The sequence below is a fragment of the Xyrauchen texanus genome, chromosome 3 (assembly GCF_025860055.1).
Source record: "Xyrauchen texanus isolate HMW12.3.18 chromosome 3, RBS_HiC_50CHRs, whole genome shotgun sequence".
In the NCBI taxonomy this organism is placed as follows: domain Eukaryota; kingdom Metazoa; phylum Chordata; class Actinopteri; order Cypriniformes; family Catostomidae; genus Xyrauchen; species Xyrauchen texanus.
Window position 1 is genome coordinate 47,680,933 of NC_068278.1, and position 17,357 is coordinate 47,698,289.

The following is a 17,357-nucleotide window of genomic DNA, read 5'->3' on the forward strand; positions in this document are numbered from 1 at the left end:
GAATGACTGCAGTTCGCTCAAAAAAGCAGCAACAAAAACAAAGGAACAAAGACTTTTAAATCTCCCTGTTTTGCAACTGGCTGCCATGGCAACAATCATAACAGGATGCTTTTGTTTTCTCTCAGATAATAATACATAGAAATGACTCCAGCACACACTTCACTAGCCACAGAGTTTATAGAGAAAAAAACAGACCAGACAAAAGTGCAGGCTGCTATAGAGAAACCTGGTGAATATTACAGTTACTATTAACCTCCAAGAGTGAAGGAGACTGTGAACATTAGAATAAAACAAATGACATAGTTTGATTTTTGAATATTACAGATATTATTACCAGCTCTGATCAATGGTACAGTTACAATAAAGATGTATATGTTAACATGAGCTAACAATGAACAATACTTTTACAGCATTTATTACTCATGGCTAATGTTCTTTTCTACATATGCATGCAAATACATTTTTAACAGTAAAAGTTGTATACTCTAACCATTTTTATTGCATTATACACAAACAGAAAGACAGACAAAACTACTACATTGAGGAAACATTCTATCATAACCTAACATGAACCTACAATGAACAAGAGTTTATGTATAAATTAACATGAACAAAGATGAAGTTTTACAATGATTAGTCCACTATCCAGCACAAAACAGCATTATTTCTGTTCCCAAGTGCTGCATGTTGTTTTTCTTTAAAACAAAAAGAGCACTTATTAAGGGCAATTGCTCTGGTCTGAATATTAATGAGAATGTTAAAGGCAATGACTAATCCTCTGCACACCTGTGAAGGTTTGGTGCTCATTAATCAACCCTGTCTTCACTACAGCCTGAAAGCCTGCAGTAAAATCTTTGCTGTCATGCACACAAGGAGGTGTAGCCAGTAGTTGCATAATCTGGATGCTGTAATTGTGCAGGCATGCCAGAATATACTGACGGAGTACAGATGCCAATCTATGATGTCATAAAACTAAGAGCATTTAACCAATCAAAGCAGAGGAACAGACTCTTTGCAGGGACCAAAAGGCAATTCACATTTGTGCTTTATTGTTGCTTAAGACATTAGAAATTTTAAAAATGTTCAGACCAACATAAAAACTAAAAAGGAACCATATAGCATAAAATACTTTGCCTCTTTAAGTAAATGTGACAAACAGGAATCATTTTTATGAAAAGGTTTATTATCATAATAAACACTTACAGTACATAATTTCAACAAAATGTACAAAGTGCAATATGCATTAAAACTACAGCAAATCTGCAGTACAAAGGACAAAATTACTGCATGTTTAAAAGCAATAACAAGGGTGACATAACATGAAATGGAAAGAGCATTCCTAATTTGTGATCACTGCAATAAAACAGCATTGCTTATTCACAAAAAGAGGCTCAATATCCAACAAGAGGAAAGTCTACAAATGGATAAATTAGGAAGAACCAGTGTAACTTGATGACATTCTCTCAAAGCCATTGTCACCATCTCTCCCAAGTGAGAATCTATGGCAGTTCCTAAAGCAAAAGCATCAATGTGGCATTTCATATGGATAATTAATGCAGAACTTTGGTCATCTCTTCTAATAGCATACAGTCCTTCCTCACTCATTTGGAAAGTAAAACCCCTCAGAACTTGGCAACCCTAATATTTTTTGACTTTGACAAATATCAATGGTATATTTCTATTTTCTCTGCTACAACAATACATGTACTAGCAAGTGCAAAGAAAACATCTGCCAGCTTTAAAATGTGCCCACTTATCCCATCAATCTCTCTCACTGCCTAACTAGCAACATTATTAGGTGGGAGTCAGCACAGAACTTTGCCTATAGCGCTTTTAGAAAAGGCACTTGATGTTGATGATACAAGACAATGCAGGAAACCAATAACATTCAATCGGTAATCTTCGACTCTAATTTGACCACAATGGCAAAGACTTTAGGGAGAGGGGGGTTTGGGGCACAGTTTACCAATTCACACAGTGTGTGTTGTCTTCCAAAATGGATGAAAGTAACAGTTTGTGACACAGAACACCGTTCTGTTTAATAGCTTTGTTTTCTCAAGTCAGTTTAATATTCAGGCCCCAGAAGGAAGATTCAATTAAATGAATGTTGTTGAATGATATCCATTCAATCCAAAATCATCCATGCAAACTCACAGGCAACCATGTACAGGATTGAGGAACTGATTCAAGTTGGCTAGTACCATGAACTCCCAGCAATCTGTTATTTGACCCACATACATATAGTATTTACATACAGTGTGTTGTGGAGTGTGTGTGTAGAGGTGGAAGGTGTGTTTCCTACAGTATGAGCCTGCTCATGTCTTTAACATTAAAGCACGCACACACACACTCTCTGAAAGGGTTTCATATGCATAAATGGTTCACAGTAATGGCGTAGCCAATGTGCAAGATACCACTCGCACACATTCAGCTTCGCATTATATTTGCTCAAACATGACAGCATAGAAAATCTACAAAATCAGTTTTAAAAAATATTGTAAAAGTATGCTGCATAATAATAAACCTCAAGTACTTCAATGCAAGTTGTAATTGGCCAGCCGATTGGAAGATAAAGGTCAGTTGACAACAGAACATGAAAGCAAACAGAAGTGTGTTGTTATCAGAGCTTTTGTGATCACATCAACTGGTATGGCAAGTGTCCTCTGATACAGACGGACTTACTTGTCAAGAACATGTCTGAGTCATATTTCACCCCAAAATCAAAAGACAAAAATAAGATTTTTCTAAAAGTAAAAACGAAACCTATTTTTAGTACATTCATATTTTTTTGCATTGTGCAATCATTTTTCATAACAATTAAAAGAATATTCCGGGTTCAATACAAGTCAAGCCCAATCGACAGCGCTTGTACCGTAAAAAAAAAAAAAAATATTTGTACTAGTCCTTCCTTTAAAATTAAAAAAAAAAAAAATCGAGGTTACAGTGAGACACTTACAATGGAAGATAATAGGGCCAATTTTTGGATGGTTTCAAGGCAGAAATGAGAAGAGTATAATTTGATAAAAGGACTTACATGAATTGTTCTGTTAAAACTCCTATATTATTTGAGCTGTACAGTTAGTTTAAATCATAATTTTTATGTTGTAATCTGGGTTTGTTGACATTACATCATCATGGCAACAAAGTTGTAAAATTGGCTATAACTGTAATACAGTCAAAAATATTGTATTATAGGAATGAGAAATGAGAATGGCAACTTGAGAATAATGGAAATAAAATTAACATGTTTATGGTCCTAAAAACAGGCTTTGTTTTTACATACAATATATTGTTTCTATTTTTGTTACTTGGGGGTTATGCGTGATCTGGACATGTTTTTGTGAAATATACCCATAGAGATACATCCTCACAGCTAAACTATTTCAATTGCTATGAAAATCATGTCACATACTGTATTTGCCTTATAAGTCCCATGCTGTCTGTTCTTGGTTCAGCATTAGTGTGATCTTCAATTCTCCATCTGTAAAGATTTGGTTCAAAAAGGCCATTCCACTTTACCTTGTTTTCATTATGGAAAACTAACTGAGTACTAAGTAGCAACAGCCTCGCTCAGATCATTTCCTTTCATTCCAAGAATTTTCACTACCGTCTCAGGGAAAAGATTTTAAATATATAACAGTCTCTCATTACCTTGGAAAGTAAATTATTTGAATTGTCTTTGAAAACAGGGAGCTTCTCTTCTGCTAATGACACTAAAATAGAGGTTCTAGTTTTATCAAATCTTTCAAAAGCACACATATGTACAATTAGAGACTGTAACAGCTAAGGTAGTGACCCACATCTGCCCTAAACCCATTTGCTCTTTTTTCAATCTGAAATCCAACAGGCCTCAATGACAGCAACACAGATAGTCACATTCTTCAGAACAGCAACTGTATCTGTGAGTTTTTCAGTGGAAAGAGAACAGCCACTTTAAGTTGATCTCAGTTTGAGTGCGTGCGGTGTTTGACTTTGCCTGATTGTGATTGATTGTCTTTCATATCACCCTTATCAAGTATTAGAAGAATGGAAGAATATAAAACAAACCTTCTCTTGGTGATTCACCCCCAGCTTTCCCAATGTTAGAGTTTGAATGACCCTCAACACAAACTGCACTATGTGTAAACACTGAAATGTAGCCAGTCATCATGTTTTACGATCAGCCTGGCTTAGGACCATTGTCTTGGTGGGGGGGTGCACTAAACTCCTCTATGGTCCAGGGGCCCACCCATAGAAATGTTGTCATTACGCTACAACCCCTGCCTGGTCTACAAACATTACTGTATTGGTATGAGGTATTGATTTGAAACCTGTGTGAAAATTATCAGTGTTATATACATGATACCAGAGAAAAGTGTGAATGAACAGAGGTTCCTTGTGCACATTCATAATGTCCATCGTGCTGAGAACTTTCCTAATCATGGTTGAGAATCCATTTCCTTTCACCGTACAGCCAGGAAGTGAGAGCTTGGCAGGAAGTTCAAATTTGTGACCATGTCCGAAGGAATCTGTGACTTGTACTGGGCTCCAAATAAGTGATTTATGGTGCGATGAATGGGTGGACAGATGGAAACATTACACAATGGTCTATTTGGACTCATTCAGTAATGGTCTCTGTTATGGTGAGTTCTTATTTTGCTTTCAAAACAGCAATAAGAGCCGTAAACCTCACAAACCATTTGTCAGTCAGTGCAGTTGTCCAACATGACCACAGGATTCAAATGTGCAATACACATCCAATTAGGTTCAAATGCAATGAAAGCCTGTCCTGAAAATTTTGGATACCTATCCATTAAATATATGTTTATATTCAAAACATAGAAGCCATTCAAATTCATTCTTTTGTAGGGCACACTCTTTACCCAACATGTAAAATCTGTTTCTCCCACAGCAAGAACTTGGCTTGGCGAATGTTCCCAAGTGACTGAAATGTTTAAAAAAATATATAAATATATAAGTTCAGCTGAAACTGAAGCCAAAAGTATCATTGCACTAAAAGCTTCCACTCTTGCTGTCAGCTCTTGGATTCTCCAGATCCTTCTTCCTTTTGGTTGAAGACCTCTATATTGGTGGAGGTTGAGGAAGAGGGTGAGTCCCAAGGTTTGGCCCATTCTGGGCTGACTGAGTGCTCAGGTTCTGGGGAAAACGAGAGCATGAGAAGTGTTCCTGCATCAGAGGAGCACGCCGAACACAAATCCTCAGATGAGAAGGTAAGGCTGCCCAGTTTGGCAAGAGAGTTTGAACGTTTGAGTCTAGAAGGTACGGTTAGTCCTGCTAGTCGCATACGGGCTTCGATTTCCTGTGCACGTTGACGCACAAGGCCTGGTTTACCACGGACGCTGCGAAGGCTGTCGCTGCTGGAGCTGCGGGTCAGTGTGGAACCATGCGGGGACGAGATGGGCGTCAAGCCACCCGACCCTAGAACGGCCAGCAAGGCCTCGTTTGTCAATTGAACTGCAGCTTCAGTAGAGTAATCTGTCCGTGTTCCAAAGGGCTTTTGGAATGGGTCAATAGGATCATTGAAACTGTTTGTTGCATCATTAGCTGTGCTTGAACTAGCTCCCCTTTGCTCGTTTGCACGTGCATGCTCCTGAAAAAGACCAGAGAGTTTTTCCAAGCGCTCTGTACGACGCCGAACAAGGCCGGACCTTTGCAACTTGATTAGAGTCTCTTGTTGTTGTGGGGAGGAAGTGGCCTCATCCTTCTCCAAACCTTTGATCTTGCTTTCATTTCTTGGTAGAGGAGAGGAACCTTGTACATCAGTATCTCCATCCCCCTTGTCCTCCTGGAATGGTGTCCCATTGTCCTGGTGGGGATCGTCAAGGGATTTGCTTACTGGCTTTTCCTTCCACCCCAAGGGCATTGCATTGGCATCACGGCATAGATCAGTGGCAGGCTTAACACACTTGGCTGTCATGGACAAGTTGGCACAGGGTGGCATTTGAATGGAGATACTGGGCACACTGTGAAGGGGTAAGGGGGCAAGGCCTTGTCTGTTAGCCTCTAGTAGAGCACTCTGGGTGGGCTTGGAAGTGAATGGCAAGCCAAGAGGATGCCTCGGCTTAGCATACTGCTTCAGATGGCCACTTTCCTAGGAAAAAAATAAAAAATAAAACATCTTTAAAAAATGTAATGAATATGGGGTAAAATTCAGAGCATGAGATAGGGTACCTCTGTAATGCTTTTTGATTTTCTATTCAAGCTTTTATTTCTAATCAAACTACAACTACTCTATGATCCCTCAAACAGTGAGTGTTGATATGCACAACAATACACTGATAACATGTGACAACGCAAGAAAACCATGTTTACATGAGATTTGAAATCATCAGTTTATACTCTGCTTTTGACATCAAAATGTAAAAAGGCATACACACAAAACTTGGTCACATTGGATAAGCCGGTAAGAACACTGGTAAAGGTGTTTACATGCAATGTAAACACAGGGTAATTAATAGGCACAAATCTACATGTGCCAATCAGTTTTTTCTTAAACCATTTATGAAGGAATGCTGTTTATGGCGTTTACATGACCTTACATGTTGTCAGATTATTAAACATAATAGGTAAAAGTACTTGCATACAAACACACTCGATGAGGAGTGATATTGTAGGGTTATTTCTAGGCCCAAATGGAATTTGTGCACAGAGAACTGTGCAGAAAGCTCTGCAGAGTTCAAACACATTGTCATGTTTGGTTATATGATAATGCTTTCAGTTACAAATTCACATTTTACACCCATTCCACATAATTATACAGATTTCCTCCCAAAAAGTAAGCAGTTGTGTTAAGTGAGAATACTTTGTAAGGGCGCTTGTACTCACAGTGAGTATTTGTTGTGTTCTGATGTGGTTGTTGTTGTTGGAATTTTTGTTGCACAGATGGTTCATGCTTGCTAGGTCAATCCCCTTTTCATTTGACTCTTCCTCTTTTTCTTTCCTTCCTCCCCCATCCCCATCTCCAATCTTTATTCCCTCTGCAAATGCTGCCATGTCTTCTTGCTCTCTCTGAGCCTCTTCTTCATCCTCCTCCTCCACCGTGCTGAACTCCAACCGCAGACGTAGTTCCTCTAGAGGCTCTGCCCCGCGAGAACAGGTCTGGGCGGCTGTGCCCTCTCCAGGAACACTAAAGTGAGATAAAGGAAGTCCCTCGAGCCCCTCAGATGTTTCAACATCAAGAAGTGCATCTTCCTCCACATCTGCAACCTCAATGTAAAGACGATCTACATCCCCCAAAGATGGAGCATAAATCGGAGTGGATGGCTCGCTGTCGAGGGCAGAGTCAGACAGGCGGCGAAAGTAGTAGTGGTAGTTTTGCGGGTGAGCAGGGTCCAGGTCTAGGCTGATAGGATGGGAGTGCGCAGCAGGCTCACAGCATACTGTGAAAGTAGGGTTCGTGAGATTGGGGGTGATGTGATCCACAGCCTCTGCATTTATACAACAAGAGGCAGCAGACTGATTGCAGTCAAGGTGATCACACTCTGAATCAGGATGCCATAGACGGTTATGGCGCTGTTTACTGAAAACAAACAAAGATACAGGATGGGTCATAAACCAACAGATTTTGATTTTTAAATGGCTGAAACAATATCTAGAGAGCATGGTGGAGATGGCCAGTAATATAACGAAGTATTAGTATTATTATACGCATGTATATATTTATGTTAATAATAGAAAATTAAATATACATCAAATTATGAAACTTAAATTAACACTTATTTTACACAATATTTAAAAAAAATCCTGATGTACCACTTTACATTAGGTGTCTTTAACTACTAAGTTATAACATTTAAATACATGTAATAATCGTGTAACATATTGTTATGCAAAATTCTCACAAGATTAACTTTTGCTGCTACTGAGGTGGAGGTATGGGTAGGTTTAGGGTTTATATAACGTTAGGGTGAGGGTAGGGTTAGGGGTAAGATTCAGTGTAACTACAGATGTAATTAAATGCAAGTATTTTTAATGCAAGTACAATGCAACAAACAACACATATATACATATATAACTTAATTACATAGTAATTAAAGATACCTAATTTAAAGTGGGTCCAAAATTTGTATTAGTCATTGACAAGACTGTAGGTAGATTTTGAAACTGGCATAAGGGGGAAATACCCCTTCAGCTAATCAGCTAAACTGACACCAAATATCATCCCATTAATTAGCTGATATAAAATTAAATCACTATACACAACTAATAGCTAGAAATACACATACCAAAATATAATGTACAAAACAGAGGTATGACAAAATCTCTCTCGTACCTAGCATCCAGTATGCCCTCATACTCCGCCAGCTGCCTCATGAAGCTGGCATTAGGACGTGTGATACTTCGCTTCTGTTTGACGAAGTTATAGGCCTTTTCCAGAGACCAGCCATATTCTTTCATGGCATAGGCTATTACTGTAGAAGCAGAGCGGCTAACACCCATCTTGCAGTGAACCAAGCATTTAGACTGATTTTTCCTGAAAAGTACAGAGCAAAACAGAATAGAGGGTGGAGATAAAAAACATGGAATATTTTCAAACACAATTCTGAAGGAATTGCAACAGTGTGCCAAGTTACAATTCTTACATCTATAACTAGTTAATGACTAACTTGCACAGAAAAAGCAAAGTATATTGCTTATTTAATTTGTGATAGAAGTCTGAAATGGCCCCTTACTTTGCTTTGACAATGAAGTTGTAAGTATCATTCCAGTGGGCCAGTAAGTCTGTGGCCTCGTCGTCATACACCCGGACATTGTGGTAGCAGAATGTTCCTGGAAAGAAGTTATCTATTTCCCTTGTAACATTTAAGATGTAGGCCACCCTAAAACAGCAATAGATTAAATGAAAATATTTCATAAATTACATCTGCAGAACAATGGAAAACCTTTCACATGCAAGTTTATTTGTATTCCTTACATCAGAGACTAAAAATAGACTCACTAGCACTGCTTCTTACTGTAAAATAAACTTTGAACTTTGTCCCTTCAAAATGAAATGTGATACAGACTCACCCCAAACTTTCACATTTAACTAACATTAACCAATTTAAAGATGCTGAGTCTTGAGAGAAATGACACCAGGAGAAAAACAAATGGTTGATGTTAGTAAAATGTAAAACTCACCCAGTTTCCTGAAGTTCCTCTAGATTCGAAGCATTCCATTCAGAACCCTGAAAGACAAATGATGCAAAACACTGGCTATTTTAGGAAATTCTGTGCCAAGCCCACATATTGTATAATACATACTGTGGAGCGGAGGGGGGCGGGGCTGGGTCGGAATATTGCGCGCCCGGTCCCCAATCAGCCTGATGAGGCGCTAGGTGGCCAGTGACGATGGTTCGAGAGAGAGAGAGAATTACGGGCATGTCCGTCATGTGTGTGTTTATGTTTGTGTGTTTTGGTTTTGGCACCAGTGTAAAGGGATCAATGGAAAGGAGGCGGCGAGAACCGGCTTGACGATATAAATAATAGTTTTAATGATAAACTTGAAAGACAACATAACCACACACATGACGGACATGTCCGTAAACGATCTCTCTCTCGAACCATCGTCAACGGCCGCCTTTATCCCTCGTGTGCCTCATCAGGCCGATTGGGGACCAGGCGCGCGATATTCTGACCCGGCTCTGCCATAGAACTAAAAAGCTTTACCATAAACAAATGAAAACAAATTCACTGTAGTAACTGCATAATGGCTCACAATATTTTGAGTTTTGGATTGCCACACAGTGTTCTCTGATTAAAACGGATTTAAAACTTTTTTTAGTAAGAATGCCACAGCACTTGCTCACAGCGGCACTGAGCCCTAAAAGAAATTCTAAACCTGCCCTATCTTCTGAACCATTTTTATCTCTGTATCTCACAGAATTTTGAGGGATTGTGTACACTTGGTGACCTATATGAGAGTGGAGTGTTGAGATCCTTTGAAAATAAGGTTCAGTATTTTGGAATTCCCAGGTATTTACAACTGCGCCACCTGCTCTGTACTATTTTTGGGAGTAGCATACACCCCCCCCCAAAGCGGCAGATACTCTGGGAGTGATTACTGCTTTTGGAAAATGTCATGAGGCATCAGTGAATTACTTCCTGCTCATTCAGAATCTGGGGGATGGAGCTTCAACTTCCCTCAAGAGATTATGGGAGAAAGATTTAAACTTGGTATTGGAGGAGGAAGAGTGGGTTAGGATTCTAAAAAACATCAAGTCTGCATCTAGAAATGCAAAGATTTTACATCAATTCTATTGGACCTCCTCTAGATTGTATAGGCTTGGTCTTAAAAGTCACACCCACCTGCTGATGATGCCAATCAGAAGATGGAGACACAACTCATGTTTTTATTGTTAAGATCCAAGACTTTTGGTTGAGGGTGACATATTGGGCACTCAAATTTCATTTTGCACCAGACTCTGTATTTTAGGTGATGGGGCGGACATTAATATAGGAGATAAATACATAAGAAATTGGGTCCTAGCCAGTGTTATAATCGGCATACAGATCATTCTTAGGGGATGGAGGTCAGCTGGAGCACCCTCATTTCGGGAGTGGTGCACGGAGATGGGCAGGGTGCCGTTATTTGAAGAAATTTCAGATAGAAGGCTAGGCAACCTGGAGGTATATAATAGGAAGTGGGGCAGCAAATTGTTCTTTTTGGAAGGAGCAGTGGAGAGGGATTTGTAGGTTTTAAATGTGTGTGATATATATATATGTGTGTGTGTGTGTGTGTGTGCGTTTTCTTTTTTTTATGAATACTTTGGCTTTGACCACAGGGATGTTTGTTGGGGGTTAAACGTTGATTCTGTGCATATATGTTCTGCTTTTCGGTTTCATTTGTTGGACTCAATACAAATTGTTAATTGGAAAAAAAAATCCATATATCAAAAAAAAGGTCATACAAATCTGGGACGGCATGAGGCTGAGTAAATTATTTGCGAATTTTCATTTTTGGGTGAACTATCCCTTTAATATTGAACTTCTTTTAACCATTTAAAAATGTTCATCTTACTATTTAATTTTACATTTTAGTTTATTGTCTTGTCTATATAATTAATTAATTTGATAAATTCTTTAAATGTATTTTGAAAATGTCCTACTCGGATCAGCCAAATACAAATTTTGTTAAGAAACTGTTCACGTCAAAAGTGAAGTGTGTAATTTTTTCAACGTTAAAATACTCAAAATACAGAGTTAAGCTGTTAAAATATCAACTTAACACGCAGAGACAACATTTTTATTTTTGCAATTCAGTATAGCGACTCTAGAGGTGCAGGAAAAAAAAATCTTTCTTTTTTGCAGTTTTGAAAGCTTTCATTTTAGTAAATTTTTATGATTATTTATAATTACTTGTCACTTTAATACTTAATCGTCAGCAAGGAATCCTGTCTATTGTTATACAATAAAAATCAATAAAACAACATTTGAAAGGGAAACAAATAGGTGTGAGTGGGCAGGCTAGGTCAAAGCAGCACTCACCAAATAAAGATGGTCAAAGATGAGAGAAGCTTTGTCCATCTGCCCAAGAATAAGCAGCATCTCGTTGTCTATAAACTCTTTGTAATCTTTCAGGTTGCGGTTCATCTGTTGTTCCAGCTCAATACGGATCTAAAGAGACATTTTTTGTAGGATTATTTAATGCAGTCAATTTAACTGCCAGACTCAGTATTGCCTATATCAGTGCTTTGTCAACCAGTGCGTGACACAAATGGGAAGAGAAAATGCTTCCAATATCTTGTGCGTCCAATCAAACACTTTGGATTTTGCCGCAAATTCATCTGTCACATCAGTAAAAGCTAACCATTTAGGCACTTGCCTACATGGACAGCTTGAGTGATATTCCACTGTCCTTAAAAAAAAAAACAGTAATATAAAATAATATTTCAATTTTTGACCAATAACATTTTTTGTTTCCTTTTGGTACTACTGTATGTTGGGTTGCCACTAATGTATGCAATGCAATGCAATGCAAAAAGAAAAACCAGTTGAAAACCACTGGCCTATACCAGGTATGTACACTGCATTTCCTGCTGACCTCTTTGGACGTGACGTTTTCTAGGTCCTGGTACATCATGATACTCCTGAGTTTGGCTTTGATTAGGCATTCTGTTCTCTCTCTCTCTGTTGGCCTGGAGAACAGAAACAGAGCTAGTGTGAGCATCAGAGAACGTCTTATTTAATGCCTCACTAATGCATCACCGTTCAGATAGATGACTACTGATGCATTACATGGATCAGAAATCTAGGAGATTCAATTGTGACAACAATCAACAAATATGTCCGGTTTTTGCTTATAGATTTGCAAAAGAAGAATGCAAAAAATGCACTTCCAAACAACATATCAAAATGTTAATTTAAATTTGCTGGACGGCTTTGCGAGTGCCAAGGACTTTGTAGTTTGCTGGTTTTTCAGAAGCACTCACTTGTCTACAAAGATGACTGGAGAGTCCGGTCGCAGTGTCTCCAGGTCCTGCATGGCATTCCATTCATTAATACAGCTCTGTTCTGAGCTGATACAGCTCTGATAGTATCCCATCCACGTGAGCGCCATGCCACCGGGGAAATAGTTGTACCTACGTGCGGCCTCACACGCCTTGTGTAGGATCTGTAAAGCTGACCTGAGGAAAGCAAAGGTTATATATGAGAAGTCAAGTTCTTTATAGCTCTTCATTGTCATTGTAGAAGTACAACAGGATTATTTACAAGAACAACAAGACAGAGGGACTCGTGCAGTAAGAGATTTGTTACTTTCTAATTATTTTTACATTTTAATGAATGAACCCTAATGGCTGGCGAAATACCAGTTGGGACACCGTGCACTTGATTGAACAAGTGTTAAGTAGCCTAAAATTCTGGAAAAGTGACATTGGTGAAATTAAGCTATTAACTGTGACAAAAATATTTTCTATTGTCTTCAAAGTCAATAGTCATAAATGTTTCTTCAATAACAAAGAACTACTGTAACAATCATAGTATCATGGCAACACCATGTTGTTTCTTTTGGCATGTACCAAAGTAATACTGACGTACACTAGACTACATCCAAAGGCCATGTAACTACTAATTTTTATTTAAAAAAAATGATATTATCTCGGTCTTGTTGTTGTATTGTTTGTGCACTGGAAGCTTCTGTCACCAAGACAAATCCCTTGTATGTGTAAGCATACTTTGCAATAAAGCTCATTCTGAATCTGGTACCATCGAACATGAATATACCACCACTGTACTTTTCTGTAAAGGTCACCAGATGGCAGTGTGGAGCTCCACTTTTTTTTTTTTTTTTTCTGCAGACGTCAAACTCCCAAAGCACACGTAAGCTTGAGAAAAACAGTCCACTCTTATCTTCGCCAAGCCCGTGAGGACTCTGCTTATACCTCATTAACAAACAAGTCCACAAATTCACAAGCCAACTAGACGAGGGCTCTTTAGGGAAAAAACAACAATAATATTTTTTTTATTTTATACCGGATTAAGAGAACTCCTTGTAGGATTAGTCAAAAAACAAAACATGAAAAAAGCAATTCTCTGTGATTTTAGAACGTTTCTTCAGAAAAAAGTAGGTTGAGAGGGGTTTTTCCCCTTCTTTTTTGGTCAAAATGTTAAAAAAAAATTAATAAATAAAAAATAAATAAAATGAAAGCTCAAAATATTTGACTTCTCAAAAACACTGTTATGAAGTCTTAGATCACCATGCAAACCAGTAAAACTGGTATATAAACTACCGTTCAAAAGTTTTGAAACACTTCAATGAAATGTTTCTCATGATCTTAAAAATATTTTGATCTGAAGGCGTATGCTTTAATGTTTGAAATTAGTTTTGTAGACAAAAATATAACTGTGTCACCATATTAATTTATTTCATTATAAAACCAAAATGTAATAATAATTAAAAAACAAAAAGGACCAAATAATAAAGAGCCGCCGCCAATAAGTGCCCAACATATATGGGAACTCCTTCAATACTGTTTAAAAAGCATCCCAGGGTGATACCTCAAGAAGTTGTTTGAGAAAATGTCAAGAGTACATTTCTGCAAATTCTAGGCAAAGGGTGACTACTTTGAAGATGCTAAAATAACACAGTTTTTATTAGTCACAACATAATTCCCATAGTTCCATTTGCTATTCCATAGTTTTGATGACTTTACAATTATTCTAAAATGTGAAAAAAAAAAAAACATTATAATAAAGAATGAGTAAGTGTTTCAAAACCATTTACCAGTAGTGTGTAATATATATATATATACAGTCAGGTCCATAAATATTGGGACATCGACACAATTAGAATCTTTTTGGCTCTATACACCACCACAATGGATTTGAAATGAAACGAACAAGATGTGCTTTAACTGCAGACTTTCAGCTTTAATTTGAGGGTATTTACATCCAAATCAGGTGAACGGTGTAGGAATTACAACAATTTGTATATGTGCCTCCCACTTTTTAAGGGACCAAACGTAATGGGACAATTGGCTGCTCAGCTGTTCCATGGCCAGGTGTGTGTTATTCCCTCATTATCCCATTTACAAGGAGCAGATAAAAGGTCCAGAGTTAATTTCAAGTGTGCTATTTGCATTTGGAATCTGTTGCTGTCAACTCTCAATATGAGATCCAAAGAGCTGTCACTATCAGTGAAGCAAGCCATCATTAGGCTGAAAAATCAAAACAAATGCATCAGAGAGATAGCAAAAACATTAGGTGTGGCCAAATCAACTGTTTCGAACATTCTTAAAAAGAAAGAAAGCACCGGTGAGCTCAGCAACACCAAAAGACCCGGAAGACCACGGAAAACAACTGTGGTGGATGACCGAAGAATTCATTCCCTGGTGAAGAAAACACCCTTCACAACAGTTGGCCAGATCAAGAACACTCTCCAGGAGGTAGGTGTATGTGTGTCAAAGTCAAAAATCAAGAGAAGACTTCACCAGAGTGAATACAGAGGGTTCACCACAAGATGTAAACCATTGGTGAGCCTCAAAACCAGGAAGGCCAGATTAGAGTTTGCCAAACGACATCTAAAAAAAGCCTTCACAGTTCTGGAACAACATCCTATGGACAGATGAGACAAAGATCAACTTGTACCAGAGTGATGGGAAGAGAAGAGTATGGAGAAGGAAAGGAACTGCTCATGATCCAAAGCATACCACCTCATCAGTGAAGCATGGTGGTGGTAGTGTCATGGCGTGGGCATGTATGGCTGCCAATGGAACTGGTTCTCTTGTATTTTTGATGATGTGACTGCTGACAAAGTGAATTCTGAAGTGTTTCGGGCAATATTATCTGCTCATATTCAGCCAAATGCTTCAGAACTCATTGGACGGCACTTCACAGTACAGATGGACAATGACCCGAAGCATACTGTGAAAGCAACCAAAGAGTTTTTTAAGGGAAAGAAGTGGAATGTTATGCAATGGCCAAGTCAATCACCTGACCTGAATCCGATTGAGCATGCATTTCACTTGCTGAAGACAAAACTGAAGGGAAAATGCCCCAAGAACAAGCAGGAACTGAAGACAGTTGCAGTAGAGGCCTGGCAGAGCATCACCAGGGATGAAACCCAGCGTCTGGTGATGTCTATGCGTTCCAGACTTCAGGCTGTAATTGACTGCAAAGGATTTGCAACAAAGTATTAAAAAGTGAAAGTTTGATTTATGATTGTTAATCTGTCCCATTACTTTTGGTCCCTTAAAAGTGGGAGGCACATATACAAACTGTTGTAATTCCTATACCGCTCACCTGATTTGGATGTAAATACCCTCAAATTAAAGCTGAAAGTCTGCAGTTAAAGCACATCTTGTTCGTTTCATTTCAAATCCATTGTGGTGGTGTATAGAGCCAAAAAGATTAGAATTGTGTCGATGTCCCAATATTTATGGACCTGACTGTAAAAAATATATATATATATATATATATATATATATATATATATATATATATATATATATATATATATATATATATATATATATATATATATATATGTACAAAGCTATATCATACATTGACCTACTGTACAGTACATTAGGTACTGGTTTTATTTTCTCACCACATGGCCTGGACTGACACAGGCTTGAAGATGTGCGTGTGCCCTGCAGTTGTCACACTGAAACCCCTGGAGACATGAGAGAAGAGGTTAATGAAGGCTGTTACACATCATAACAAAAGAACTACAACCTCTCTAAATAAAGGAAAAAATAAATACTTCTAATTTTTTTTCTCTACTTGTGTTACAGTGTACATTTGTTTGCAATCAGTTAAATCTAGTTCCATAAACAGTCTAGATCTGTGCACCAAATGCTCAAGCATCACAACACACGCAGCCTGCACTTTCTCTCCATGACCAGAAGGGGCAGTACTCACCCATCACCATCTAAATGAATTTTAGTGTCACTCCAAAGAGGCAGCACCATCCCAATAGAGCAGTTCCTACTGTGAATGAAGAAAAAGACAAGACACTTTTAAATAAGAGCACAATTTCACTGCTATATGTTAGACAAAACCACATTCAATAAAAATCCAATACTTTCTCCTATTCCAGTGTAATATGCAGTCAATGCAAGTCAGTCGTAGGTTGATTTCCCTTCTCAAATATCTCAATTTCAGATTTACCTGAAAAGTGAAAATACTGATGCTATCAAAAAATGCTGTTTAAGCATCCTGACCAGTCGACACAGCAACATTGGCTCAACCAATGCCATGGGTTTGAGGCGGGGCTACCCATTTGTCCAACCAATGGAAGATGGGGGGAGTGTTCAGGAAACCAGTCAATATTTTTGTCATTCCAATTGGTGGTGCTAGTGGTGCAGAAATTACACATCTCATCTTTAACTACATGCAGCTTGATGGTGCAGTTATAATAAATCAATGTCTACATTTTTAATTTAGAGTAATTCTGCCTTTGACACAGTGACCCACAAGATCCTCCTGTCCACACTCTCTGACCTGGGCATCACAGTAACCCACACTTGGCTGGTTCGAGTCCTACCTCACAGGCAGATCCTTCAAGGTCTCCTGGAGAGGTTTCAAAGTCACTGCCTCCCCACTAGCACAATTAAGCCACTGCAGTTGGTCCAGAATGTAGCGGTACATATGGTCTTCAACCAACAAAAGAAGGCCCAAATCACCCCCTATTGATCTCACTCCACTAGCTACCTATAGCTGCCTGCATCAAATTGAGCGACGCCTGGTGGTTTCATTGCAACGAGGCACAAAGTCACTCTCCAGGTCATTCACATTCTCTTTTCCTCTGTGGTGGGATTCACTTCCAGCCCCCACCCGATCTGTTGAGACCTTTTTAACATTCAAAAAACAGCTAAAGACACATCTCTTCTACGATTACTTAATCAGTACATGCATTTTATATTTATATAGAA

The 17,357-nt window shown here is 38.4% G+C and overlaps 1 protein-coding gene across 3 annotated transcripts in view; it reads right to left on the reverse strand.

Moving 5' to 3' along the window:
* Positions 1 to 1,175: 1,175 nt before the first annotated feature.
* The window catches only part of ssh1a (slingshot protein phosphatase 1a), a 51,691-nt gene continuing 35,509 nt past the window's right edge, over positions 1,176 to 17,357 (reverse strand). For all 3 annotated transcript variants that reach the window (XM_052104712.1, XM_052104721.1, XM_052104729.1), the window contains 10 exons: positions 16,345 to 16,413; positions 16,031 to 16,096; positions 12,411 to 12,605; positions 12,023 to 12,116; positions 11,467 to 11,595; positions 9,121 to 9,167; positions 8,673 to 8,819; positions 8,273 to 8,473; positions 6,826 to 7,519; positions 1,176 to 6,091 (listed from right to left, as the gene is read on the reverse strand). In XM_052104712.1, the coding sequence (XP_051960672.1) occupies positions 5,015 to 6,091; positions 6,826 to 7,519; positions 8,273 to 8,473; positions 8,673 to 8,819; positions 9,121 to 9,167; positions 11,467 to 11,595; positions 12,023 to 12,116; positions 12,411 to 12,605; positions 16,031 to 16,096; positions 16,345 to 16,413 (2,719 nt within the window). In that variant the 3' untranslated portion in view covers positions 1,176 to 5,014. The remainder of the gene's footprint in view (positions 6,092 to 6,825; positions 7,520 to 8,272; positions 8,474 to 8,672; positions 8,820 to 9,120; positions 9,168 to 11,466; positions 11,596 to 12,022; positions 12,117 to 12,410; positions 12,606 to 16,030; positions 16,097 to 16,344; positions 16,414 to 17,357) is intronic.